This window comes from Gopherus evgoodei, unplaced genomic scaffold, assembly GCF_007399415.2.
Source record: "Gopherus evgoodei ecotype Sinaloan lineage unplaced genomic scaffold, rGopEvg1_v1.p scaffold_66_arrow_ctg1, whole genome shotgun sequence".
Classification (NCBI taxonomy): Eukaryota; Metazoa; Chordata; order Testudines; family Testudinidae; genus Gopherus; species Gopherus evgoodei.
This window is the reverse complement of record NW_022060087.1, coordinates 331,868-357,279: the sequence shown is the minus strand read 5'-3', so window position 1 is coordinate 357,279 and position 25,412 is coordinate 331,868. Positions and strand designations below refer to the sequence as shown.

General features: G+C 49.6%; 1 protein-coding gene across 5 annotated transcripts; it reads left to right on the top strand.

Annotated features, from left to right (window-relative positions):
* Positions 1-34: 34 nt before the first annotated feature.
* ATP13A1 (ATPase 13A1) lies at positions 35-25,192 on the top strand. Of its 5 annotated transcripts, none has more exons than XM_030547694.1 (26): positions 35-317; positions 6,412-6,501; positions 6,849-7,039; positions 7,439-7,511; positions 8,119-8,274; positions 9,090-9,159; positions 9,854-9,960; positions 10,620-10,749; positions 11,039-11,094; positions 11,693-11,819; positions 12,075-12,212; positions 12,820-12,940; positions 14,395-14,552; positions 15,303-15,478; positions 15,962-16,072; positions 16,731-16,856; positions 17,344-17,452; positions 18,096-18,292; positions 18,791-18,887; positions 20,047-20,228; positions 20,870-20,984; positions 21,433-21,629; positions 22,133-22,275; positions 23,058-23,169; positions 23,598-23,741; positions 24,768-25,192. In XM_030547694.1, the coding sequence occupies exons 1-26, from the start codon at positions 36-38 to the stop codon at positions 24,876-24,878; spliced, it is 3,519 nt and encodes a 1,172-aa protein (XP_030403554.1). In that variant the 5' UTR covers position 35; the 3' UTR covers positions 24,879-25,192. The 5 variants fall into 5 exon arrangements, with proteins under 5 accessions (XP_030403554.1, XP_030403553.1, XP_030403552.1 ...); XM_030547693.1 differs by having other exon boundaries at positions 20,047-20,240; XM_030547692.1 differs by having other exon boundaries at positions 17,344-17,503.
* The last annotated feature ends 220 nt before the right edge of the window (positions 25,193-25,412 follow it).

Genomic DNA, 25,412 nt, shown 5'->3' with positions numbered 1-25,412 from the left:
CGGAAGCGGCGCGTTGCTAGGAGGGCTCCCGGAAGATGGCGGTGGCCGGTCCGGCTCCGGGCCCCGCGGACGAGCTGGTCTCTGCGGTCACCCTGTACCGGCGGCGGCCCCGGGTCCTCCACGGCACCGTCCTGCCGTTCGTGGCCGGGCTGTACCCGGCCTGGCTGTGGCTGTGGGGGCCCCGGGTCTGGGCCGCCTGGGGGGAGGGGGAGGAGGCCGCGCTGCTGGCGCTCGCCGCCATCGGGGTCGCGCAGCTGCTCACCGCGCTCTCGGGGCTGTGGTCCGTCCACGCGCACTGCGCGCTCACCTGCGTCAGGGTGAGTCACGGGGGCGCGAGGGGTCAAAGGTCGCCACGTGCGAGGGTCTCCATTGGGCCCAGGGCAGCGGCGGTTCTCAGCCAAGGGCCTGGGGAGCCCTGGGGCCGCGAGCAGGGCCAGTGTTGGACTAGCTGAGCCCGGGGCTCTGAGCTCTGCCGCCTGGGCCCAAAGCCTGAACAACTTAGCTTTGGGGGGCCGCTGTGGCGTGGGGCCCTGGGCAGTCCCCATGCTTGCTACCCTCCAGTGCAGGCCCTGGAACGGCCATACTGGGTCAGATCTAGCCCAGGGTGACCAGATGTTAAGGGGAAAATATCGGGACCGCTGCAGGGTTTTTGTTTGTTTTTTATAGTCACTCGTCCAGGAGTTCAGCAGCAATTCGGCAGAGAGTTCTTTAGTGGCAGATGGTCTTCTGCCGCCGAAATAGCACTGGTAATAAACCTTGCTGCCAAAGGCATAAGCCCCCACCACCGAAATACCGTCAAGGACCGTCCGCCACTGAAGGACTCGCTGCCGAAGACCAGGAAACAAAATATCGAGACAAATGGCTCCCGACTGTACTCTGGTCGGGACGCAGGAGAAACTCCTCAAAATTGGGACAGTCCCGATTTTATTGGGACAGTCCCGATTTTATTGGGACGTCTGGTCACCCTAAAGTAGTCCAATGTCGGGTGCCTCAGAGGGAATGAACAGAACAGATAATCATCAAGTGATCCATCCCGTTTTAAAAGAGGAAAAACAGTTGTTGGGGCACTGGTGGGCTGTGGAGTTTTTATAGCATGTTGCAGGGGCCTCAGACCCCGCGGGGATGGGAAAAGAAAAAGGTTGAGAACCTGTAACCCAGGGGATGCCGTGAAAGCCAAAAGTATAACTGAGTTAAAAAACGACTTAGATAAATTAATGAAAGGGTTGGTCCATCAATCACTGTTAGCCAACCCATGCTCTCCATGTCCCTAAACCGCTGACAGCCAGAAGATGGGATTAGATGGCAGCGGGTGGCTCACTTGATAACTGCCCTGTTCGGTTCATTTCCTCTGAAATATCTGTTGGAAAAGAGGATACTGAGCTAGATGGATCATTGGCCTGACCCAGTATGACTTCTTATGTTCTGACATAGGGTTACCTCCCTCCCCACTTGCCTTTAGTTTTCTTACTCTGGAATGGATCTGCCCATTGTCTGGGGGGCTCTGAGTGAGATCCTGCCCTGCTTGGTCTCATCTGTCCTGTGTGGACATTGGAATGTTCATTAGGCTCTCTACATAATAGTGGGAGGCTGCTCTAATGTCTTGAGCTTGGATTCTTCCCCTGCTGACCATGAGCTGTCTGCCACTTCCAATCTCCAGGTGCTGTGTGTGAAGAATTTCTGGATGGAAGAGGCTGTAGAGGTGTAGAGTAACAGTAATGAGTGATATCACTTCTGAAGGGACACCATGGATATCAGTAACTATCCAGCAGGGTTGCTTCCCATACTGTGGAAATGCAGCCACTTCTTAGGCAGGAGGTGGCAGTTGAGTATACAGGGATGACTCATTTGCTGTGACATGGCAGTGGTTTAATAGCTATTTAGCAACACTGTGCACTTTGAGACAGAAAGTGAAACAGAATGGGAGGGTGATTATGGGTGGGGGTTAGTAAACATTTTCTTGTACAGAAATATCTCTCCATTGAAACTGGTCTGCTTTTACTTGGGACAAGTAGGGGAGATGTGTGTGTGGCCGAGCTGGCCCTGCTTGCAGGTGTGATAACTATTTTAGCACAAAAAAAGTTGCTTTATAAAGCTGACCTGCTCTGGGTGCAGCTTAGCTTTCTTTGCCAATATTTGTTGTTCCTCCTGCTGCTGGGAAGTGAGAGGCACTGTGGTAACTGGGCTGGCTGGTTGGCCTCACTTCATAGCAATTCCTGTAACTGTCTGTATAGCTTCCTCTTAGGAGTAGTTGCATGTCTAACTGCAAATCATCTCGGCAAACAACATCTGGTACAGCGAGTCTCCAGAGTAGCTGGCCTGGGTCTGCAGCTGTATCTTGGGCATTTATTCAGACAATAAAGGAGCTCTCAAAGCAAGTGAGCCCTGGGAGCTGGTTGCCAACACTGGGGGCTGTATCCTAGTTATCCCAGTGCTCTGGTAGTGTTACTGATTAGGCAACTTGTTACTGCTTTAGATTGCAGGCAGCGGTTACTACTGTTGCCAACCCTCCAGGATTGTCCTGGAGTCTCCACGAATTAAAGATCAATCTTTAATGAAAGATTATGTCATGGGCTGCAATCTCCAGGAATTTGTCTAACCAAAGTTGGCATCCCCAGTGGTTATTCAAAGGCCTTGGTAGCTGTATATGTTACAAATATAGTTCTCTTTATCACCGTGAGCTACAGGAATTAACAATGTCAATAGCAAGGAAACAGGGTGGCTGAAGGGGTCCTGCATGCAGGTAATTGCATGAAAATGAGCAAAGGAAAAACTAGGCAGATTATTTGGCAAAATGCTCTGAGATCTGTTAGACTGTGGGTTAGTTTCTTCAGGACTGGGGTGGAAGTTACATCGTGTGGAAAACTTAAACTGACAAAGCCTTGGAGAACAGTGTTGGGAACATTCCTGCTGTGACCGCCAGGGTAGGGGCAAGATTTGACCAACGAAGGTGCATACACCTTTGACTAGTTACTAAAGTCCTCCACCCAGCCATGCTGCAGCAGTACCCCTCAATGAGCTTGAAGATTTCTCTGCCCTTTGTGCTTTCCCTTTTGTATTGTTTTGGATGTTGTTTTTAGATGTTGGGATAATGTCAGATTAAATTGACAAAAGTCTGGGTCAAACTGTGCAGCTGGATCCAGAGGAAAATGTGAAGAATAAAAGGGTTAAAATGTTGCTTCCCTTGATTCCTTTTATTAAGGAAATCCCCTTTTGACAGAGAATCTGCTAGCTGGGGTTGAGCTGCAAGAATGAAACTAAAAGTAGAGCGTGCTCTGATGGTTTCCTTGTGATGTGAGTGGGCTGTCACAATCATCCATTCAGGGTATTAATCTGGTAACCTTTGGTCAACATGAGTTTGAGATGTGACATGGCAGAGTTTTATAAGATTTTCCTTATGCCAGGGGACAATGTTCTTATTTCCGATGTGTTCATAACTAAAATCTGAAACTTGCTGTAATGTGGAAAGTAGCATCTCAGAGCTTTTCTTGTTAGTCAGTTACCTTTTATTATTAGATGCTTTTATTGCACTTGTAAGTCTTTTTTCTAAGCAATGGATCCTCCTTTTTTCATAAGAACAGCTGTACCAGGTCAGGCCAAAGGTCCGTCTAGCCCAGTATCTGTCTGCCGACAGTGGCCATGCCAGGTGCCCCAGAGGGAGTGAACCTAACAGGCAATGATCAAGTGATCTCTCTCCTGCCATCCATCTCCACCCTCTGACAAACAGAGGCTAGGACAGCATTCCTTACCCATCCTGGATAATAGCCATTGATGGACTTTACCAGCATGAATTTATCCAGTTCTCTCTTAAACACTGTTATAGTCCCAGCCTTCACAACCTCCTCAGGTAAGGAGTTCCACAAGTTGACTGTGCGCTGCTTGAAGAAGTATATGAGTATATAGTAAAAGGTGTTGTCTATTCACATGCCCTCCCAATATTGCTAAATGTCAATTGAGACAATTACAGACTTCATTATAAAGGCAGCTGGAAAAGCTCTGTTGGATTCCATCTATTCCACTTTCCTGATCCTGGAGGCTAGGGCAGGATTGTTCTCTGGTCCTTTGCCTAGTTTGCCCAACAGGGCTTCCATCACTCCCATTAGGAGATTCTGCAGGCTAATACATCTCACTGTCAGAAAGTTTCTCTCCTAATACTTAGCTGTTTGTTGCCCATCAGGAACTGAAGGGACCATTGGATTACATCTTCCCCACCACACAAGCTGTAGTCAGCCTTTTCTCTCCTTTATGTCTGAAAACAAAACTCAAATATTGGTGACAAAACTGGGAAACTGTTAACAAGGGAATCATTTAAAATAGTCTAGTATGATGAAGGGTCTGAATTTAACTGTCTCCCCTCTCTGTCCCTCACCAAGAAACTTCAGAGCTCGTTATAACAACCCTCAGCTCCCTATGTTCCTCCATGCTAGAGTCCCCAAGCTGTTGAGTGAATCCAGTGAGGTTTGCACTAATCTAGCTCAGGAGCCTTGAGTAGAAGGGAGAGCATTTGACATTGTTTGAATATGGCTTATGATTTTTGTTAGAATGGCAGGGGTAGATTTCTGGGAACAGGCTCTTGATTTTTGTTTAAAGCAGCACCAAAGGTTTTCTGATATTGCAGGGATGTAGATGTATCCATCCCAGTCACAGAGAACTATGTAATAACATCTCTCTGCAAAGCCAAGTCTTCTCTGTCCTGTGAGGTGCCCAGCTCCCTAAGGATGGGGGGGAGGGGCACATCAACAGGGTGGTCCAGGTGCACCCTGACCTTCCCCAGACAGACGATAGCAACTCCAGGCATGAAGGGAAGGGTTGAGATTGCTCTGATGATACTTGTGTTTTTTACTGGGCATCGTTAGAGCACTCAGAAGTGGAGGCCCGGGTTTGAGGAGCAACTGTGTTGATCATGTCAAAGTTAATGGGACATTGAGTTTGTTGATCAAATCTGAGACTTGAACAAATTTATGGGAAACTTTCTTTCCAGCAAGATGTGACCTGACCGTCAACAATTGCTAGGCTGAGAAGAGTTCTGACTAATTGTTTTTGCATTCAGAATCTCAGGGCTTGTCTACATCACAAAGTTGCAGCGCTGGTGAGGGGGTTACAGCGCTGCAACTTAGGAGGTGTACACATCTGCAGGGCATCACCAGTGCTGCAACTCCCTGTTTGCAGCGCTGGCCGTACTCCCGTTTTGTCTCGGGTGTAGAGGATCCAGCGCTGGTGATCCAGCGCTGGAAATCAAGTGTAGACACTTACCAGCGCTTTTCTTGACCTCCGTGGAATAAGCAGGTATCCCAGCATACTGAGGATACCTCTCTGGTAATCAAGCAGGTCTCCTTCCCCGCGGTTTGCTCCGGTGTTCTCCGAATCCCCCCCCCAGCGGGTCTCCTTCCCCGCGGTTTGCAGGGGGGTTCGGGGAACGCGAGAGCAAACCGCGGGGAAGCAGGTCTCCTTCCCCGCGGTGTGCTCTCGCGTTCCCCGAACCCCCGTGCAAGCAGGTCTCCTTCCCCGCGGTTTGCTCTCGCGTTCCCCGAACCCCCGTGCAAGCAGGTCTCCTTCCCCGCAGTGTGCTCTCGCGTTCCCCGAACCCCCGTGCAAGCAGGTCTCCTTCCCTGCGGTGTGCTCTCGCGTTCCCCGAACCCCCGTGCAAGCAGGTCTCCTTCCCTGCGGTTTGCTCTCGCGTTCCCCGAACCCCCGTGCAAGCAGGTCTCCTTCCCCGCGGTGTGCTCTCATGTTCCCCGAACCCCCGTGCAAGCAGGTCTCCTTCCCCGCGGTTTGCAGGGGGGTTCGGGGAACGCGATAGCAAACCACGGGGAAGGAGATCTGCTTGCAGGGGGGTTCGGGGAACACTGGAGCAACCCGGGGAAGGAGACCTGCTTCCCCGCGGTTTGCTCTCGCGTTCCCCGAACCCCCCTTGAAGCCGCCCAACAGCGCTGCAGTGTGGCCACATCTAACACCACTTGCAGCGCTGGTTGCTGTAAGTGTGGCCACTCGGCAGCGCTGGCCCTATACAGCTGTACTAATACAGCTGTAACAACCAGCGCTGCAAAATTGTAGATGTAGACATACCCTCAAACTGTGCAGTTATTCCCATTCACTTTTCTATCCTCTGCAGCATGTTGGCAGGACGAAATTCATCTCATTCCTCTGTTTCACTTTCCCCCCTCCCCTCTAGGAACTCATTCTTTCCCTGGGGGGGTCAGGATGCAGGGTAATTTTCATTGCAAGTGTTGTTCTTTCCTGGATGGTTTTAAAATATCAATGAAAAGTCCAGCTAAGCCAGTAAAAATAGAGGAATGTTTTCTGTGTTTGAGTGTTGCTCACAGTGTCTCATAATGACTGTATATGGATCCCTCCTGGCTTCCACTGACCTTGTGACCTGCTTTACAGAGTGCATGTTTGCTTTGTGTTTTTCAGGAACCCAGTCCTAGGAAAGCCACATTAGCTAAAATTGTGCCAACCCCAAATAATGGATCTGCAGAGCTTGTGCCACTCCATCGAGACCAGGTACAGACTTAGACTCCAGCTCTTTATAATAGCTGACAGCTGCCTGGGAACTGCTGTTTCTTTGCAAACGTATATGCCTTTCCAAAGCCACTAATTTAAATTAAAACCTTAGAGCTTGGCTGAAAGCCAGCTGATATCCCTCACAGGCAGGGACTAAGAGGTTTTAGAAAGTGCAACATTTGTAACTAACACCTGTAGTCTCACAGACAATGTTGTTTAGGAACAAAAGTTGTAAATGTCCGGTTGGTCCCATCTAACCCAGCCAGTGCAGTTCCCTGTAGTATATGTGAAGTGCTGTGATCCTGCTGTAAGTCTAAATGCTCTTCCCTTCTGCATAATCCCTGCAGGGGGAGGATGGGCAAGAAGCTCTTTCCTTTGAGTTTCAGAAAATTAAGTACTCTTATGAGGTCGATGATAGGAAACAGTTTCTCCCTGTGGCTTTCCCTGTGGAGCACCCCCTCTCCTATTACCAGAGTGCCCGAGGCTACCAGGAGGACAGAGAGATCCGAGTGGCTGAGAAGAAATATGGCACGAACAAGTGAGTGTGTGGGGGTGGAGCTGGGCTACCAGAAGCTGTAGGCATCAAACTGTCCATGTATAATGTTCAGTAACAAGGATTTCAGGGACTGGGGGTTCCAGGCACTGGGTTTTGAATGTCCTTGCTCCAGATTATCAGGTTTTTGGGAGCTTAATCCCCCAGAGGAAGGAGATAGCTACTTCCTACAGCAGCATCAAGTCTGGAGTTTACCCCTGAAAGAGCTCTGGTTACAGATTCAAATCCCTTACAGCTAAGAGTAATGAAGAGAAGGGGAAGATGTTCTGGTACAAAGGGGAACAAAACCTCCCATTCATACTCCAGAGGCTGCAAAAGCTTTTGGGTTGGGATGGTGCCGTGGGGTCTGAACACCGAGATTAAGAAGATTTTATCCTTTCCCAGGGCAGAAATGGTGGTGCCAGAGTTCTTGGAACTCTTTAAAGAGAGAGCCACGGCCCCTTTCTTCGTCTTTCAGGTAAACAAAAGCTGTAACTGTTGTCCCCAGGGTGCAAAGAAGGGAATTCCCTCCAATCTGCAATGATAGTTTGGGAATCTGAAATGGCTGTCTGTTTCCAAAAGCCAAAAATGCACCGTTCATACACTGCAATGTCTACTAGGGAGAGACTTTATTATTCTGGGGAGAAGGGCTGACATATCTTTGGTCAGTCATAACTGACCGTCCAGTGTGTGATCCAGAGCCCATCATAGCTGGCATAAGCCGTCCCCTTAGGTAGCCTCAGCAGAAAGGCCAAAGACCGAGGCTAGAGAATGCCCTTCTGACCCTCTGAGTCAGGGCAGAAGAGCATTAGCGAAGCAGCACGTAGAGGTGGTGTTTGCCTTGTCAGTGCACAGACTGTATCTGTTCTGTCGAGAACGAAGCAGTACAATCCCCAGCAAGCCAACACTCCTCACTGGCTCTAAAATAACATTGCCTGTTTCCTCTTGCTGGGCTGTTACAGTGACATTCTAGTGTCCAAGCATGTGAACAGTACAGGATGTGCTGATGAACCTGAGTTCTCAGGGACATGTTAGTTTCTTTCTGGGGTGAGTGCTGGAATGGCCTCCACATCTGTTTCCTCCAGGTGTTCTGTGTGGGTCTCTGGTGCCTGGATGAATATTGGTACTACAGCGTCTTCACTCTCTCCATGTTGGTGGCATTTGAAGCTTCTCTGGTCCAACAGCAAATGAGAAATATGTCAGAGATTCGAAAAATGGGTAACAAGCCATACATGATTCAGGTAAATGAGTGCAGAGGGATGATGATCAGAAACTGGGGAATTTAATATAGAGCCCAAGAACATGCAAGGCCCTTTAGACATGGCCTGTAAGAAAGAGCAGAGTTTACACTCTAAATAGACACACCTTGCTGAGGGAGCAACAAGACATTCCTGTGTTTCCTCTTTTCTTATGTCCAGTTTGCCTTTTGACATCTGTTGCCTTTGCATGCACTTGTTTAACTCTTGCCTAGTTATTCTGAGTCTTCGGCCTTTTCCTTTGAACAGTTTTAGCTTTTTTTTTTAAAGTTCAGATTTATTATAAAACAGCAGGATTATGTCATGCATCTGTGGGTGCTCAGCTGGGGGAAAGACGATTGATTGGGAACAATTCCAAAAGAGCCCAACTCAGCTCAAGGTCCCAAAATTTGGTCCCCTCCTCCTTTGGTACTTTCTTTTTCTTGTATCTGTTTGGAAAATGCATGTGATTCTTGTGTGTTACACACACAAAATGATATTTTATATATAAATATACAGACAGAAACACACACAGAATGAGCACCTACAGCAACAAAACACTCTGTGCCCAAGGAAGAGCAAGAGACTTCAACTCTGCACTTCCAAGGAGGAGTAATGGGAAATTTCAAACTGCAGACGCAGGGATGGTTTGTGGATAGCTGGGCTGAGAAGACCGTCTATGCAGATTCCCTAGTTATGTGCAGAGCTGGGCTTTTGCTGTAGCTGTTTTGTCATCTGTGCCTCTCTCCTGTCATACGTTTCTCTAGTACCCGTCCTCACAGTATCCCAGTGCCCTTTCTCACATTGCTTTTCTTCTGCAGGGTTACCGAAACCGGAAGTGGCGTCCCATTTCCAGTGATGAGATCATCCCAGGGGATATTGTTTCCATTGGTAACAGCCTGCATGCTTGACACAATCAAAAGCCCTTATGAAATTGCATCACTTCTACATGCATGTATTGACTGAGATCAATTACATTTACAATTCAGCCCAGTCAAAATGTCCATCAAAATTCCAACAAAGAATCTTTAAATGCCCGTGAATGGCTGAAAACTCACAGGCCTGAGAGAGAGTCCATCAAGTTCCAATACCACAGATCTCTGACTTTATTCTCCAAGATTGGAGTCTAAATATTAGGACTAAAATCAGCCACAGCTGCCCTACTTCAGATCAGAGGTTCTAAGAATGGAAAGTTCCATCCAAAAGCTGAGGATGGGGATGGAGGATGAGGGGGAACAGGATGCTGTCCCCACCCCTGTACTGTGACTCTTTTTGAGATTGCATTGCCCCAGGGCTGTTGTCCCCAGTCTAAAGCTTGAATGGCAGTAAGAACTGTGCTCCTTTAGTTTTAAATCCCTCTAGTTTCAGGCTGTCTCAGGTTTTATGACACTTCTGGTTCACATCAAAGCTGGTGTTTTGGTGAAGGTCATGGGACAGATTTGAGAACTAGCAAGTGCGACTTGCCCTTAGAAATCCTTCACAACTCAGCCAAAGCAAAGGGGAATTGCATCTTGCCAGACAAACGGGCTAACAATGGCCAGTTCTCACAACGGGCCACTTCTAAGCTTTGCTCTCGTCATTTCAGGCCGATCTCCTCATGAGAACCTAGTGCCATGCGATGTGCTCTTGCTACGTGGAAAGTGCATTGTGGATGAAGCCATGCTGACTGGAGAGTCCGTGCCTCAGATGAAGGTGAGAGACAGGTCCTCAGTAATGCTTGTTACGTCTCCATTGCTTATGCACCAAGTTTCATTCCAGCCACCGCAGCATCTAAGCAGCGCAGGGTTTATGGATGCAGATCAATCTTTGTGTAAACTCTAGCCCAGAAAATCGAGGTCTGTTGAGCGTCATCCATGACTGATGATCTAGTAAATAAAAAACAGACTGTCTGTTTCGTCTGGCTGTGGCTGCGGCCTCTGGGACTGGATTGCAGTGTGTGGGCACAGCCACCACTCCCCCACATTCCCAGTCTGGGCTGCTTTGACTGGGCAGACAGAGGAGGGATGAGCACAGAGAGCTTCAAACCCAGTGAATCTCCCTTGTTTTTATGCCAGTGCATGATTTAAACATGATAAAATCACATAGTGAATAGCCTCCCTGCTGAGGCTGGTGATCCAAGTGTGAGTAAATCCTCTGACCTCAGGATTCTCATGGTACCAGGCATCGGAGCTAGGACAAAGGCAGGAGCTACGTATCCTGCTCAAGTCCAGAGTCAGCTCCTGCAGACTGCTCACAGAGGAGCTGATCGTGCCTCATGGAGATGGGACCGTAGAGGAATGTTATGAATCCAGTTGTTGGCAGTTAACTGGAAATAAGTCCTGCTTCTCTGAGTCCTGAATTCTCTCATTCAGGAGCCTATTGAGGATCTCAATCCAGAGCATGTCCTGGACATGCAGACAGACGGCAAACTGCACATCATATTTGGAGGAACAAAGGTTGTGCAGCACATTCCACCCCAGAAAGCCAGCACGGGACTGAAACGTATGTACTTGCCAAGCAGGCAGCTTTGGTCAGATGGAACGCCATGGCCTGGCCCACTCCTTTTAAACAATGTAGCTTCTGGGTGCTAGTGCTGAGTTTGTCACCCTGCCCCGTCCTTTTAGATGGCAGCTTAAACTGAGTGTTAAAATGAAATAATCTTTTGCTGAAGGCCACCGTGTTCTCCTGGAGGGTGAGAGGAACATGGAGCCCTAATTTTGTTCTAGCTATAATGTGTGTATAAAAATGATCTCTGCTAAGATTAATGCTGCTGTTACTGCTCCTGTTCCAGCTGTCGATAACGGGTGTGTGGCATACGTTCTGAGGACTGGATTCAACACATCTCAGGTAAGAAATGCATGAGAGAACGCCCATTTAAGGGAGGTAGTTCTGATAATTGCTGGAGAGAAATTCAAATCAGGGTGACACAATTACTCACCTGTTCGGAACAGTTAGGTTGGTTCTTGGAATTCCTTTGTTGTGGGTGGGCGGATGGAATGGTCGAGAGGATAGAACACAGGGCTCCGAGTCAGGATTCCAGGGCTTTAATCCTGAGTGCCACTGAGTCACTAGGACTTTGAACAAATTGCTGTGTAATAGCAGTTACTGGCCATGGGTGTTGAGGTGTGTTCTGTAAACACCAGACAAGTGCAAGGTAATACACTTTTTAAAAATCTGATGGATGGAAAGTCAAGGACACTTAAATAAAAAGCAGTGAGAAACACACTTAACTGACCTACAACTGATTAGCATGCTAAAATCCTGCCCGTGGATGGTGCTGCACTGGCTATCGCTGGCAGCGGCCCAGTGAACGGAATGCATCACGTGCAGCAGAAAATCAGAATGCAGGGTATCTTGAGTTTATACGTTTGTCATATATTTTACAAGAAACTGTACTGCATGCTGCAGAACTAGCTTCTTGCATTGAAGGCAGTTCTCCTTTCAGGGAAAGCTGCTGCGAACAATCCTCTTTGGGGTAAAGAGAGTGACAGCCAACAACTTGGAGACCTTTATTTTCATCCTGTTCCTTCTGGTCTTTGCCATTGCTGCTGCAGCATACGTGTGGATTGAAGGTGAGCTCTCCTTGCACCTCGTCCTGGGAGCCAGCTTTTGCCAGGAGTGTAGGAGTAGCTATTGGTGTATTGGCGGGGAAGGGAGGGGATGGTAGCTGAAGACGCTGGGCTGTTTCCATGTGTGGGCTTGAGCAATGGCTCATTCCATTTTTCTCCCATATTCCTCAGTAGTTTGTGCCCTGACGCATCCATTTGTCGTTGTGTGGCACCTTGTCCGGAGCTGAGAGGCAGCATTTCTCTGGTTGTATTTTGTAGGCACCAAGGACTCCAGCAGGAATCGATACAAACTCTTCCTGGAGTGCACTTTAATACTGACGTCAGTAGTTCCACCTGAGCTCCCCATAGAACTTTCTCTGGCTGTCAACACCTCCCTCATTGCCCTGGCCAAGCTCTGTAAGTACTGAGCCCCAAGCAGGAACAGAAACGCTGTGCGCTCTGGTGTCCCGTATCCCCAGGGCTGCAGCACATGGCCACGTGCAGTGTGTGAAATTGCTGGCTTTTATACGCCATGGCAGTCTCCTCTCTCCAAATAGCAATAACTGGGTTGGCTCCCATGCCCGCCTGTTCGCCGTGTGTGCTGTGTGAGTGTCTGCAAGATTCCTGTGTCATTCAAAGCAGGGAAGTGACTCTCAGGGTCGGGTGGAGGTGGGTCACACTGTTTTGAAACTTGGAAATAGCTCCTAAGTAGAGTGCATGGGGGAAACTGGCTTCCACTCAAAAATCCAGGTTCGGTTGCTTTTTCAACAAGTGTTCCGACCCGTAGCGATGGGTAAATGGTCTCCAAAACTATCACTGCTCTTCCACACCCCTTTGTCGTTAAATCTGACTGTAACTTCACAAGCTACAGAGCAGAAGTTTTGAGGTTGTTAGATAAATTGTGGCTGAGCACCAGGGTTTTTGGCTTGTATGTTGTGGAAAAGATTCTAGATGGCTGCAGACCCCAACGTGCCCCTGCTGTGTCTCTGTGATTCATTGCAGGGTTCCATCTCTTCTCTTTCAGATGTGTACTGTACAGAACCTTTCCGAATCCCCTTTGCTGGGAAAGTTCAGGTTTGCTGCTTTGACAAAACTGGCACCCTCACCAGTGACCACCTGGTGGTAAGAGGTGTGGCTGGGCTCAGGTAAGCCATGGGATGGGTTCCCATGGGTAACGTTAACCATATTTTACAGTCGTCTCAGGGTGTGATGGGGGGTTCAGTGCCTTTTTAGCGTCTGGTAGTGGGCCCTGTCAGAGCCAGGATGCACAGGGTGGGCCAGTGATCCAAAGTACCAAATCCTGTGTAGCCAAGTAATCAAATGTGGGTGAATTTGAACAATGGAGGCCTAGGCTCCAGCCGCAGTGAGAGCTTCCCTCAGCTGGAGGCGAAGTACCAGTCCAGTGGGGAAGACAGGATGAATTAGGGGAAGTGAAGGAGATGAGCCAGAAGTGGGTTCTAGGCTAGGGGAAGGGGAATCCTGCAGGTTCTCTGGCTATGGCACTCGTGCAGCAATTTGCCACATCAGAGCCCTTAAATTTGGTTCTTCTGGGATTTCATAAATATGTTCTTAATTGCTAAAACCCTCTGTGCCTTTCTGCACCAACCTGCAGCGCCCGCCCTGAAGCCCTGCCTCAATGGCAGATTCCCTCATAGAGAACCCCCTCTGGTTTATGTCATTTTAAATCTTACCTCTCGGATTATGGGAATGTTGTGACTTGTGCACCGAGGAGTCAGAAGTCCTCACGCTGTGGAACATGTGGAAAATAAATGTGTAAAATCACCGTAACCAAAATATTTCAGGGGTCGGAGCAGTTACTTATAGAATGAACAAGACCCTGGTGAGTGAGGCTGAGTGATACCCATGCACTCTAGTCAGAGGGTCACCATGAATGTTGAGCCGGTGCAGCTGTTGTAAACCACAAACACTTGTGATTTCGTGCCCACTTGTTCTCAGGCTTCTGAGAAATGGTTTAAAGCCTCTCTTGTCCTGGGAGTCTGTTAATTGGCTACAGTGAGGATGAGACATTGCCCAGGTGACATAACCAACCTGGCATGTGTGTATCCCTCACTCTCCCCCCATCTGTTCTGCCTGTTGCCTCGCATGCAGGGGGCTGTGTGGAGAGAGCAGTTCAGAATGACTTCTTGCATTAGAAAAACCCCTTTGGAGGCTGCACATGAATGTAATCTAAGTACGATACACATCTGTGTGAGCAGATCCAGCTAGACAGGGTGGTGTTTTACACGCAGACCCAGCTAGACAGGCCAGTGTGTTGCATGTCTGCCTGTGCAGACCCAGCTAGACTGGGTCATGTGTTACACGTGCATTCAGTTGCCTTGAGCAGCACTTCTTGGGTGCTCCAATTAAGGCCTCTTTTTTGAGGAATCTGCTCAATTGGGATTGCTCAGGGGCAGTGGCTGTAGTTGCAGCATCGAGAACTGAGTCACTGGGCCAGCTTTCCCACAGCTTTGCTGTTGGCGTGAGAAGCTCTAACAGTTTAGGACACTGGGACACTAATTATTTGCTTGGAGAAATTGTAGAACACGTATGGCTTTGACAGCCTGTCCAAGCCTATTAACATAGTCTCTCCCCACTGTAGGGATGGGAAGGAGGTGACGCCAGTGTCTGACATTCCTGTAGAAACCCACCGAGTGATCGCAACTTGCCATTCGTTGGTCCAGTTGGATGACGGGACGTTGGTGGGAGATCCGCTAGAGAAAGCAATGCTGACGGCTGTGGATTGGACTCTGACCAAAGGTAGAGACAATGGCCAATTCCTGTGTGTGTCTAGTTGCACAAACTGGTACCACGTGTGTGTGTGTGTGTGGATATTAGTGATGATAAAGCTGCTCCTTCCAATTTCATTCCTGTGCGGGAAATTCACCCCTCTTTGTACGCTTTTGTGGGCTTTGTAGTCCTCTGCGTGGGGTGAGCTTTGCCCTACATAAGCGCTGGTGAGTGTTTTGGCACTGCTGTGGAAGGGCTGCAAGAGACCCTGTACAGGATCTCCGCAGGGACGATATGTGCACGCAGCTGTTAAAGTACACTTCCACTAGCTCAGTAAGAAATAGGATAGCTGCAGAAGCACTGGCAGCAAGCGAGTATGTACGTGGGGATCAGGCGGGTTGCACTTGGCATGGCTAAGATGTGCTGCCGCTGCCCGTGCTATAGCAGCTACCCCTATCTAGACCTGAGCCAGCATGTGTATGCAAGCTGGATATCACACCCCAGCTCCTCGTGTAGGTGTAGCCTAAATCTAGAAATCCACCTCGTGCTGCAGATGTGGCATGTTCAGAAGCAGCTCTCTGTTCTGATCCACAGAAATCATCCCAGCAATTCCATCCCTCAGTCACTGGGGCCAGAACTTCCATCATCACCATGCTGCAAGCCTTGGGTGGGGAGACTTGTTTGTTCTTAGTGAATGATTCACTCCTGGGAGCTGAGGGAAGTGATGCTGCTTGCAATGCTGAGAAACCTTTCAGGATTTCCCGATCTGTTTGTTTACAGATGAGAAGGTTTTCCCCAGAAGTATTAAAACTCAGGGACTGAAAATTCACCAGCGCTTTCATTTTGCCAGTGCCCTGAAAAGAATGTCCGTCTTGGCTTCATATGAGAAGATTGGCTCGACTGATCTCTGTTACGTTGCAGCTGTGAAAGGGGCCCCAGAGACCCTGCATGCAATGGTGAGCACAGCACACGCAAGGAATGGGCTTTAAGCCAGTGAGGAGTGTCCTAAAATGGGAATCAGTTCATGGGGCGTCCACCAGCTTGCCTGGGTTTGTGTGACTCCATCCTCAAATCCAGAACCTGAATTATGTCCTGAAAATGGGCCCAGACGCCCCCTCTTCCCATGTAAAAACAGTCTCCACTGCAGAGGCTTAACATTAATCCCTGTTAAATCAAGGGTGGCTCAGTGTGTGATGTTCTTGGCCATGCTGTGCTGTTCTCAGGCCTGCAAATACGAATGGCAACAGAAGGGTGAATATCCAATAAAGTCACTCTCCTGCCCTCGGTGGGGATATTTGCTGCTGCTTTGAGCTCCCCATTTGCCTCACCCCTGCTCAGGCATGGAGGTGCCTCTGCTTCATAGTGTATTTGATATGAAGCATTGTAACCTGCGTATAGTGTTTTACACGCTGGTTTCCCCCCACCCACTTTTTCTGCAGTTCTCTCAGTGCCCAAGCAGCTACCGCACCATGCACACAGAAATCTCACGTGAGGGGGCAAGGGTTCTCGCACTTGGCTACAAAGAGCTGGGGCATCTCACTCATCAGCAGGTACGCTCGGCTTCATATAGTGGTGCTGGAAATACGGTGCTGCCGCACTCCCTGGCTTGAAGTGTTAGTAATAATCCAAATACGTGGTTTCCATCAGCAGCACCCCCACTATAAAAATTGTTCCTGCTCCCTTGGCTCTGTGCCTGGCCCCCTAAAGTCAGAGCACCCACCCAAAGGAAGGTGCCCACGAGAGGGGGTGGCACAGACACCTCATGGGGAGACGATTGTCATCAGTCACAGATGAACCTGTAAGTGCTTTGGGTTTTTATACCTGAATCCTGTTGATTTTATTTTATTTATTTGCTTGTTAGATCCAAGGGACTGTGGCTCAGGTCTCCTGGTTTCTGTTTTCAGTTCTAGCACTGACTTCTTGTGTAACCTTGGGCAACTTGCTCTGCCTGTCTGTGCCTCAGTTTCCCCACTTGTAAAACAGAGATCACTTGCCAGTGGGAGGAGAGTTGGGAGGCTCAGAAAGTGGGGAGGTGACTGTATTACCAAGGGGGATGCTGTCTCTAGACAGCAGAGGGAGAATCTGGAATCATTCCATGCACCTCCAGCTGCCCCTGGCGTTCCCAGTCGGGACGGTCTCCAGTGGATGGGGGTCTCATTGCTCGTGAGATGGCGTGTAACACTCCAGGGTGGTTCTCTTCCGTGGAAGGTGCGAGAGTTCAAACGCGAGGCTCTGGAATGTGACCTGAGATTTGTCGGCTTCATCGTGGTCTCCTGTCCTCTCAAAGCTGATTCCAAGCCCGTCATCCGGGAGATCCAGAATGCATCGCACCATGTGAGTGTCTGCAGGAGGGAACGAGCTCCTGCAAACTGCTTCTCTTGTGACTGAGCTCTTGGGGCTGTGCAGACGCCTGAGCTACTGGGCTGGTACAAGCCTCTTCCAGGATTGCGGGGCGTGGGAGGGGCAGCCCCTGCCCTGAGCTGTGGGTCACTTGTGGAGTCCAAAGCCAGAAGGGACCTCTGTGATCATCTAGTCTGACCCCCTGCAGGGCACAGGCCAGAGACCTGCCCCAATGTAATTCCCAGAGCAGCCATCTTAGCAAAACACCCAGTCTTGATATAAATATTACGATGGGTCGGGGCTCTGCCTTGCCCCTGGTGGTTGGATTTCTGGACAAGGTGCTGTACAAAGCTTCTGTGATCATTAGTGTCTCAGATGGGACCTGGTCAGCATCCAGGAACGTCTCTCTGTTCTCTGTAACTAGGGCCATGTGCATTGTGTGCGACCTCGGTAAGTGACCCCACCTCTTTCCCTCTCTCAGGTAGTGATGATCACAGGGGACAATCCGCTCACTGCCTGCCATGTGGCCCAAGAACTCCATTTCATCCAGAAGGATCACACCCTCATCCTGCAGCCCCCCCACAGTAAAGGTGATGGATCCCAGGCCGACCACGGGCCTGCTCTGATGGCTGCCTGCACAGGTCACTGGGGCGTAACACTGACCTCTGGTGGCAGAAAGCGTAATGACTTTGCTGCCGAGAGTCCCAGATAATCCACTGCCCCTCCGCAGGGCCTTCCTCCACATCTCCGAGCAGGTCACAAACAGAGCTGGCAGGAGCAGTGTGCGTATGGGCTACCAGGGGGTCTGAGCACCTAAGTCACAGCAGCTGGCAGGCTGGGGCGCAGTGGTGGTGAGGGACTTGGTTTGGTTTCCAGCTCTGCTGCAGACTCCTGCATAACCTTCGACAAGTCAGCTTCTTACACCTCCTCCCCTGTCTGTAGCACTGCCCTGCCTCCCTGGGGACTGTGAGGATAAAGTCACTGAGGCACTCAGGTTCCGTCTGACAGAGGGGCCATATAAGTCCCATTGATATCATGGGGGAAAGCAGGCGGTCCCCCAGTGCACACTGACCCTGCTCTCTGGCAATGTGCCAGCTTTCACTAGGGGAGCTAGTCCATAGTGATGAGGTGCTGCAGACACCTGGCTCTGCAACCCCCACACCCCCCCACACTCCTGAGTCCCGTGTGGCAGTGTCCATGCTGACTCCCAACCCTGCCTGCACTCTGTTTCAGACTCCTGCTGGCAGTGGCAGTCCATTGATGGTACCACCACACTCCCCATCTTTCCACATTCCCTGCAAGAGCTGACACGTCACAACCTGTGTGTTACGGGGGAAGGGCTCTGTTACCTGCAGACTGCGAGCAGACAGCAATTGTTGAAGCTCATACCCCATGTTCAGGTGTTTGCCAGAGTGGAGCCAAAACAAAAGGTGAGATGCTCCAGTCCTTTGTAAAATCTCAGTGCTGTAGGACTGGGGTCTCCCCTGTCTCGGTGCGTCCTACCTACTAGCAGTAACAGCACAAACCTTACCTGCGTTCCCAAATCCAGAATGACTCCAGCACACTAGGGGAGTCCAAGAGTCTGGGGGGTTCAGCACCTGCCACTCGCATTCATTTTAACTGGAGCTCAGCCCTTGGTCCTCTGCTGAATTACTTAGTTCAGCAGATGCAGGGGGGTGAATATTGAGAGCTCTAGGTGGCACGTCAGCTGCATGATTTCCTGTCTTGTTTACTGTAAAAGAGCCCTCTGATCTGAGTCCTTAGCACCAGTAGTAAAAATCCGGTGAGGCATAAGACGGGGGATGCTCAAAAAGGGTATTTAACAAGGTGCTTTTCAGCGTGTGCCCCAGCCCATTTTGGTACCAGGCACACAGAGTCCCAGTAGCTTGGGCAGGCGTTTGTTCCTGACTGGGCACTTCTCACTGCAGGAGTTTGTCATCACAACATTAAAGGGGCTTGGCTTTGTCACGCTGATGTGTGGGGATGGAACTAATGACGTTGGAGCCCTGAAGCATGCAGATGTGGGTGAGTCTAAGCATACAATGAGGAGGAAGGTGTGTGTGGCTTCCTGGGTTTGGCTTGTATCTCTGGGTGCCAAATTCAGCATTTGGACCCAGCCGCAGGCATCTCTAGGGACTTACTTATTTACTTGGGATTTTCTCAGCTGGGATTGGTCAGTAATTAATCTGGCAGACTCCATTAGGAGCGGCATCGTCTCTCCCCAGGGGGTGAAATGAGCAGTAGGCTGGCGAAATACATACACAGTTTCTGCTTCTACATAGCGTGAGCCTTACCTAGAGGGGAAAAACTGGCTACAAAGCAGTTACCCTGGGAGCACTTTATGGAGCCACTTCTTCCCCCACTCCTCTGCTGCTGCGTCAGCCCCTGAGGGTAACATGCCTGATGGGCACCCCAGTCTGGGACCTCCCTGGGATACCAGACTGTGTATCAATCCTGCATTCTGAATTGGAGACATCCCTAAATCCGGATTAATCTAAACTTTCCAGATTCTTGTTTCAGTTGGTTCAGAAAATGCCTTCTGTGAAATCATTTGGTGAGAATGCTCCAATTGTTGCCCCCTCCCCCCCACCTTTTTTTATTCTGTTCTGTCTCCCTTAGCAAAATAAGGCTGAGCTGAGTAATGTGGTGTATTTCTACCTAGGAGAGTGGCCAGCTACGGTCCCTTGGATATAGGCCGTGGCTTTAGTGCCTTCAGTACTGACTCCTAGATAATACTGAAAACCTTCCTTCAGAGGTGACAAGAGCTTTACTGAGGCCGGGGTTATTACTGCATTCCCATTTACAGATGTGGAAATGTCTGTTACGGTAGCCCTGGTGGTCCCAGGATATGACACACAAGGCAGGGGAGGGGATATCTTTTATTGGACCAACTTCTTTTGGTGAGAGAGAGAGAGACGAGCTCTCACGCTGACACAAAGTTTTTCAGGTCAGCTCACCCACCTTGTCTAAGGTCGCACAGAGATAGGACTGGAGCCCAGAAGTCCCAGTCCCCTGTAGTAACAAGTGCTGCCTTCCCCTTCGTATGTTTGCTCTGCACCGCTCTAAGGTGGACTGTGAAGGGCAACTGCCGTTGGGAGCTAAGGGTTCCCGCTTGGCGAAGTCATTTTGCCAGTTGGGTATTTTTCACCTTTCTTTTCCTGCAGCTGACATTTTGGTCTTACAGGGGTGGCGCTGCTGGCAAATGCTCCCGAGAGACTCCCTGAGCGGAAAAAGAGACCTCGCGATGGACCCACCGATGGGAGACCCGCCTTGCCTGCCATGGGGAGCAGTGCCGTGAAGCCCACCTCCCGCGCCGCCAAGCACAGGGTCATGTCCCAAAGAGAAGAGCAACTGGCCATCCAACGGGTTGGTAACCAGGTCTGCCTGGATCCCAGCCCCTCCCCACTTCCAGGTTCAGTGGCTCACTCTGTCCACTTCCCTGGCGTGTACACACACCTCACCCCCACCCAGCTCGCTGGGGCTTTTATTTTTAATTCTTGAATAGGAAGTGGCAGGACACCCTAGGAATGTAATTCTGATTGCAGCGAAGGCCCTCCGTGCCCTCCGTTCGGTACATCTGGAAGGCTTCTCAGGCCAGAAAGGAAGTCAAAGCTAGAGGGAGTTGTCCTGTTCTTGAGCCCCCACCAGTGCAGGCTCATTCTGGTCAGACTTGCAGCAGCTGCCCATGACAATATTGTCTTTTCATGGATCCATAAACCAGCCTTCACATTTCCAGTTCTGCCCAGGGGAGTCCACACATCCAGCCTTTCTCCTCCCTGCCCCGAAAATTACACTGGTGGGTGTCGGCTGACAGGCCTCCAGGAGGTGGTTCAGTCACAAGATGTCTGCAGCCGGCTCATGGGTGTATGCGGAGGGGCTGTCTAAGGGCCTGGCAGTGTGGAGAGCTGCTCAGAGCAAGGATCAGGGCTGGGTCGAGATGATGCAAGTCTCCCTGTTATCCCAGTCTGTGATAATGAAATGTCGTCTCCTCTCTCACTGCAAACCAGGAGCGGATCAGCCAGGTCCTGAAGGATTTGGAAGAGGACCACGTGCCTGTTGTGAAACTGGGCGATGCCAGCATCGCTGCTCCCTTTACATCGAAGCTCTCCTCCATTCAGTGCAGTAAGTAGCAACGGGAGCAGGTCTGCGCTGTAGCATTGCTCCTCAGCTGGTTGACCCATCCTACTCAGATGAAGAGAGCAGCATGGATGCATCTCCAGGATGAATCAGAACAGGCCCTCGGCAAAGGCAGGGGGGCTTTGGGTGAGGTGGGGAAAAGGATGATTCAAACACTGACTCTTGCTGGGAAGAAACGCCTAAAATAGTGAGGCCAAGAGGGGGCTTCCCATATTCCTAGCTTTCATTTCCCCGTGTGGATTTTCCAGCTTGGAGATGGAAACTGACTGCAGTGAGTGACCATGACCCATGGGGGTTAAGGGAAAGGTGAGCTGCTTGCCCTCATAGCAGCTCCCTCGTGCTGGGTCCCAGTGAGTGGAGGGGGCTGTGCCGATGGAGCCACAGAACTTGCTTGCATCCTGAGGACAAACTGCTGTTTCCTCTTGCTCTTCAGTCTGCCACGTGATCAAGCAAGGTCGCTGCACGTTAGTGACCACACTCCAAATGTTTAAGATCCTGGCCTTGAATGCCTTGATCCTCGCATACAGCCAGAGCGTCCTTTACCTGGAAGGAGTGAAGTTCAGTGACTTCCAGGCAACACTTCAGGGTTTGTTATTGGCTGGCTGCTTCCTCTTCATCTCCAGGTCAAAGGTATGTTGCATGGTGGCCTGCTGGACCTGGGAGTGCTTCCGAAGGAGGGAATGGGAAGGGTTGTGGTTCTCTTGTGAGGAATGTGGTAGGGAAAGCAGCTCTTCCGTTCTTACAGTGAGTGCTGCCCAGCCAGTTCCCTGCCTGCCCCGAATGTGCAGTGAGTCACTTTGTTCTTCCCCAGATCCTGGCTATGGGAGGCCTTTCTGAGGCCAACACGTAGCACTTTAGGGAATGTCTAAGAATGAGCTCAGACAGACGGTGCATTTCTGTTCAGTGTGCCAGAGCACATGGTGAGATGCAGGCATTAATCACCTGGGATACATTGTTGCCTGCAGTATGCAGTTGAAGGTCTCACTGTGTGAAGTGGAAGAGTTGGGCATTTCCTGGGCACAGTTGACACAGGTGGGATCTTGCTGGTAGCTTGGCCAGTGGCGCCAGCTTCATCGTCTTTGTACAATATTTCCATCTGTTAAATCCTGGTGTCTTTCCCCTTTGGTTTCCAGCCTCTGAAGACACTTTCCAGGGAGCGTCCGTTACCCAATATCTTTAATCTCTACACTGTTCTGACGGTGCTGCTGCAGTTCCTCGTCCATTTCCTTAGCCTAGTGTATCTGTACCATGGTGCACAGGCTCGCAGCTCTGCCAAGTGAGTGCTGCTTGTTTCTGAAGTACAGAATGTTCGCGCCTATCTTCAGGCTGTGGCTGAGCACCAAGGGAAGGAAGGCGTAGGGAAAATCTGCTGCCTTCATGGTGTTTTTCCTTCTTATTTTCCCTTAGAAGCCCCTGCCTGCTTAATCTGAAATTTGGTAGGAAGGAGGGAAATATGCAAAAAGGTGGATTTGATTTGCAAATCTAAAGGTCACCAGACAATTTAGCAGAGTTGTGTTCAGAACTCTTTATAGTAAGACCGGGGATCAGCCTGAGAGATGCTATACTCAAAGTTAGGGGCTTGGTGCAGAAATTACTAAATGTCAGGCTAGGGCCCTATGTTATGCAGGTCAAATTAAATCGGGAGTCTCCAAACTGTTGGGCATGGAGGAACATTTGGGGGGGCGCAGTGGGGTCTGGGCCAGCCCCCATGGGAGTGGGAAAGGACCGCCACCCAGCCCCCTTCTGCCCCCTGCTCTGTTCCAGCGGTGGCGTCGGTCTCCCATCGTGGCTCCCAGCTGCAGCCCTGGCCTTGGCCTTTGGCTTCTGGCCCATGGTTCCAATCCCGGTTGCGGCTTCAGCACCTGACCCCCAGCCACAGCCAGGTAAGAGGAGAGGCTACAGAAAACATTTGGGACCTCTGGACTAGAGTATCACAGTGGTTCCCCTTCAAGTCTTCAAAAATTTCAGCTGATGAATTGGCCCTAGTTCCAGTTATTCTGAAATCCCAGAACTGGGCTCCATTGATCAGAAAGGGCTTTGTCTGGGGTTTTTTTTAAGGAAAGAAGAGTTTGTGGATTTGTACAAGGAGTTTGAGCCCAGCCTGGTGAATAGCACAGTTTACATCATGTCAATGGCAATGCAGATGGCCACCTTCACCATTAATTACAAGGTAAGATGGGAAGGAACAAAACTGTAATGTTACAGCAAAGCAAATGCACTTGTAGGAACTGAGCTGTTTGCAAATCTGAACTTTTTTTTAAACCCATGTGGGCTTAGCGCTGTGGCTGTGAGATACAAAGATTTGGTCTAAATTATTAACTGCAGTGTCACAGACCTAAATCCTTCAGTAGAGACATCCGCTGAGAGTTTGGAAAAAGTGTGCTTATGTACAAAGAGCTGTTCTGAGTGCATCAAGGCGAGACCCAAATTGTACATATGGTATCCCAGGCAGGGAACTGATGCTCTGAATTCCTGTCCTGTTTTCAAACAAGCTTGTGAATTTGGCATTGAAAACTGCCTCCCACTGAACCTTGTGAAGATGAGCTGCAGCAGCTCTTCTGCTCTGATGGTGTCTCAATGCTGCATTTGCCATTTCAGGGCCACCCTTTTATGGAGAGTCTGCGGGAGAACAAACCTCTACTGTGGAGTATTATCCTTTCAGGACTGGCCATTGTGGGCCTTTTGACAGGCTCCTCACCAGAGTTCAGTGAAAAGTTTGGGCTGGTGGAAATCCCCATGGAGGTGAGCAGGGACAGGAGGGAGTGTTCCATGCTGGCAGACTCTTCTGGAGTAACTACTATAGAAACCAATGCTATGGAACTACTACAGCCAGGACTTTCAAAGGGGCCTGAAGAAGTTAGGTGCCCACTGATTTCAATGGGATTCAGACACCTAACTCAGTTTAGGCACCTGTGAAATTCCCAGCTGCATGCTTCACTTACAGCTCCTCAAGGCTCATTGGAAAGTAGCCCCTTGTACTGAAGACTAGACCTTCAGGCATTCTCTTGGACAGGAATCAGTTTGGGTTCTGAATTCCCCTGTGTTCAAACCAAACTCAGCTGGCATCTAAGGGGTTACACTGGATGACCCTTGCGGTCCCTTCTAACCCTATGGTTCTATGATTCTAAGGGGTGTTTCTTTTTAAAGATAAAACTTGATTTAAAACTTCCAGAAACTTTTCCATAATGTAGCTTGTGTGGTCAGTGTTTGAGAACGATAAGCAATTGTTTTCAGACAGCTACAGCTACTTGTTCTAAATACTCTTAACCTAAGAACACCTGGGTTACTCTCCCCAACTTGCCTCTGTGGCTGGGTCTCACACTGAGGTTCTGAAGATCTGCATCCTCCCTGAGGCACAGCAGCAGCAGCCTCTCAGAACTTTCTGTACAGATTTACTTAGCTTTAGACAGGTTTAAATTCCTGAGTAGTGCAGGACTGCAGTTACTGAGCTTTTCATGTCCCCCTGCTCTTCTCTCTTAACCCCACTGAGCTGTTCCTCTTCTGGGTCTGGTCACGAGACAAGAATTCACTTTGCATCCCTGCTTCCTTTATGGCAGTGCAGAGCTGAGAGGGACTGGACTGTCCAGTTCTGTATAAGTGCTTACTTGCCACCATTCACCATCTTGGTTCATTTATTTTGCTGAAGCCCCACTTGGCCCTTAATAATCTCCCATTAAAAGTGTTAGTTCTATTGAAACTTCCAGCAGTTAAAACCTGTTGTAATGTTCTTAAGTTATTTTTGGCTAATCTGAGCTGCTTCCCTTTCAGTTTAAGATTGTGATTGCTCAGGTCTTGCTGGCTGACTTCTTCCTTGCCTTGGTGGTGGACCGAATTCTTCAGTTTCTGCTGGGGAGTGCAAAACTTAAAGTGCCTTCCTGAAACAGATTCCAAGCCTCCAACATCCCAGCAGTGCTGAGTATATGAGTGTGAAGGACAACACCATGGGGACACGCTTCCAGATTGCAAGAAGAATCTTTATTCTTTTGACAGTGACTTAACTCTGGTCTGGAGCAGGCCTGGGAAAGCCACCTGATGTGCTCACTTGGAGACCACTTGGTGTAACAATCAAGGCTGCATGGGGCAATACACTTTGAAATACTATTTCCAGGACCTGTGACATAGTGGGAGTTTGTATTGCCCTGTGCTTGAGGAAGTGTTTACAGAATTTGGTAATTAAATTGGAATCAATGTATTTTAAAACACATTTGGCATTTCATTTTGGTGGCTATTAGTTACTCAAAAGGTCAAGCATTTACACTATCAGCTGTTCCCCCTACATGAGGTTCAGACCCTTAAATTAGAGTCCCTTAATTATGAAAGAAACAGCAGGAATAGTAGCTAGGTTCACTTAGTCATAAATATGCAAAGAGGGCTTGAACAAAGGCTGGTTTTAATTAGTATGACACTATCAGC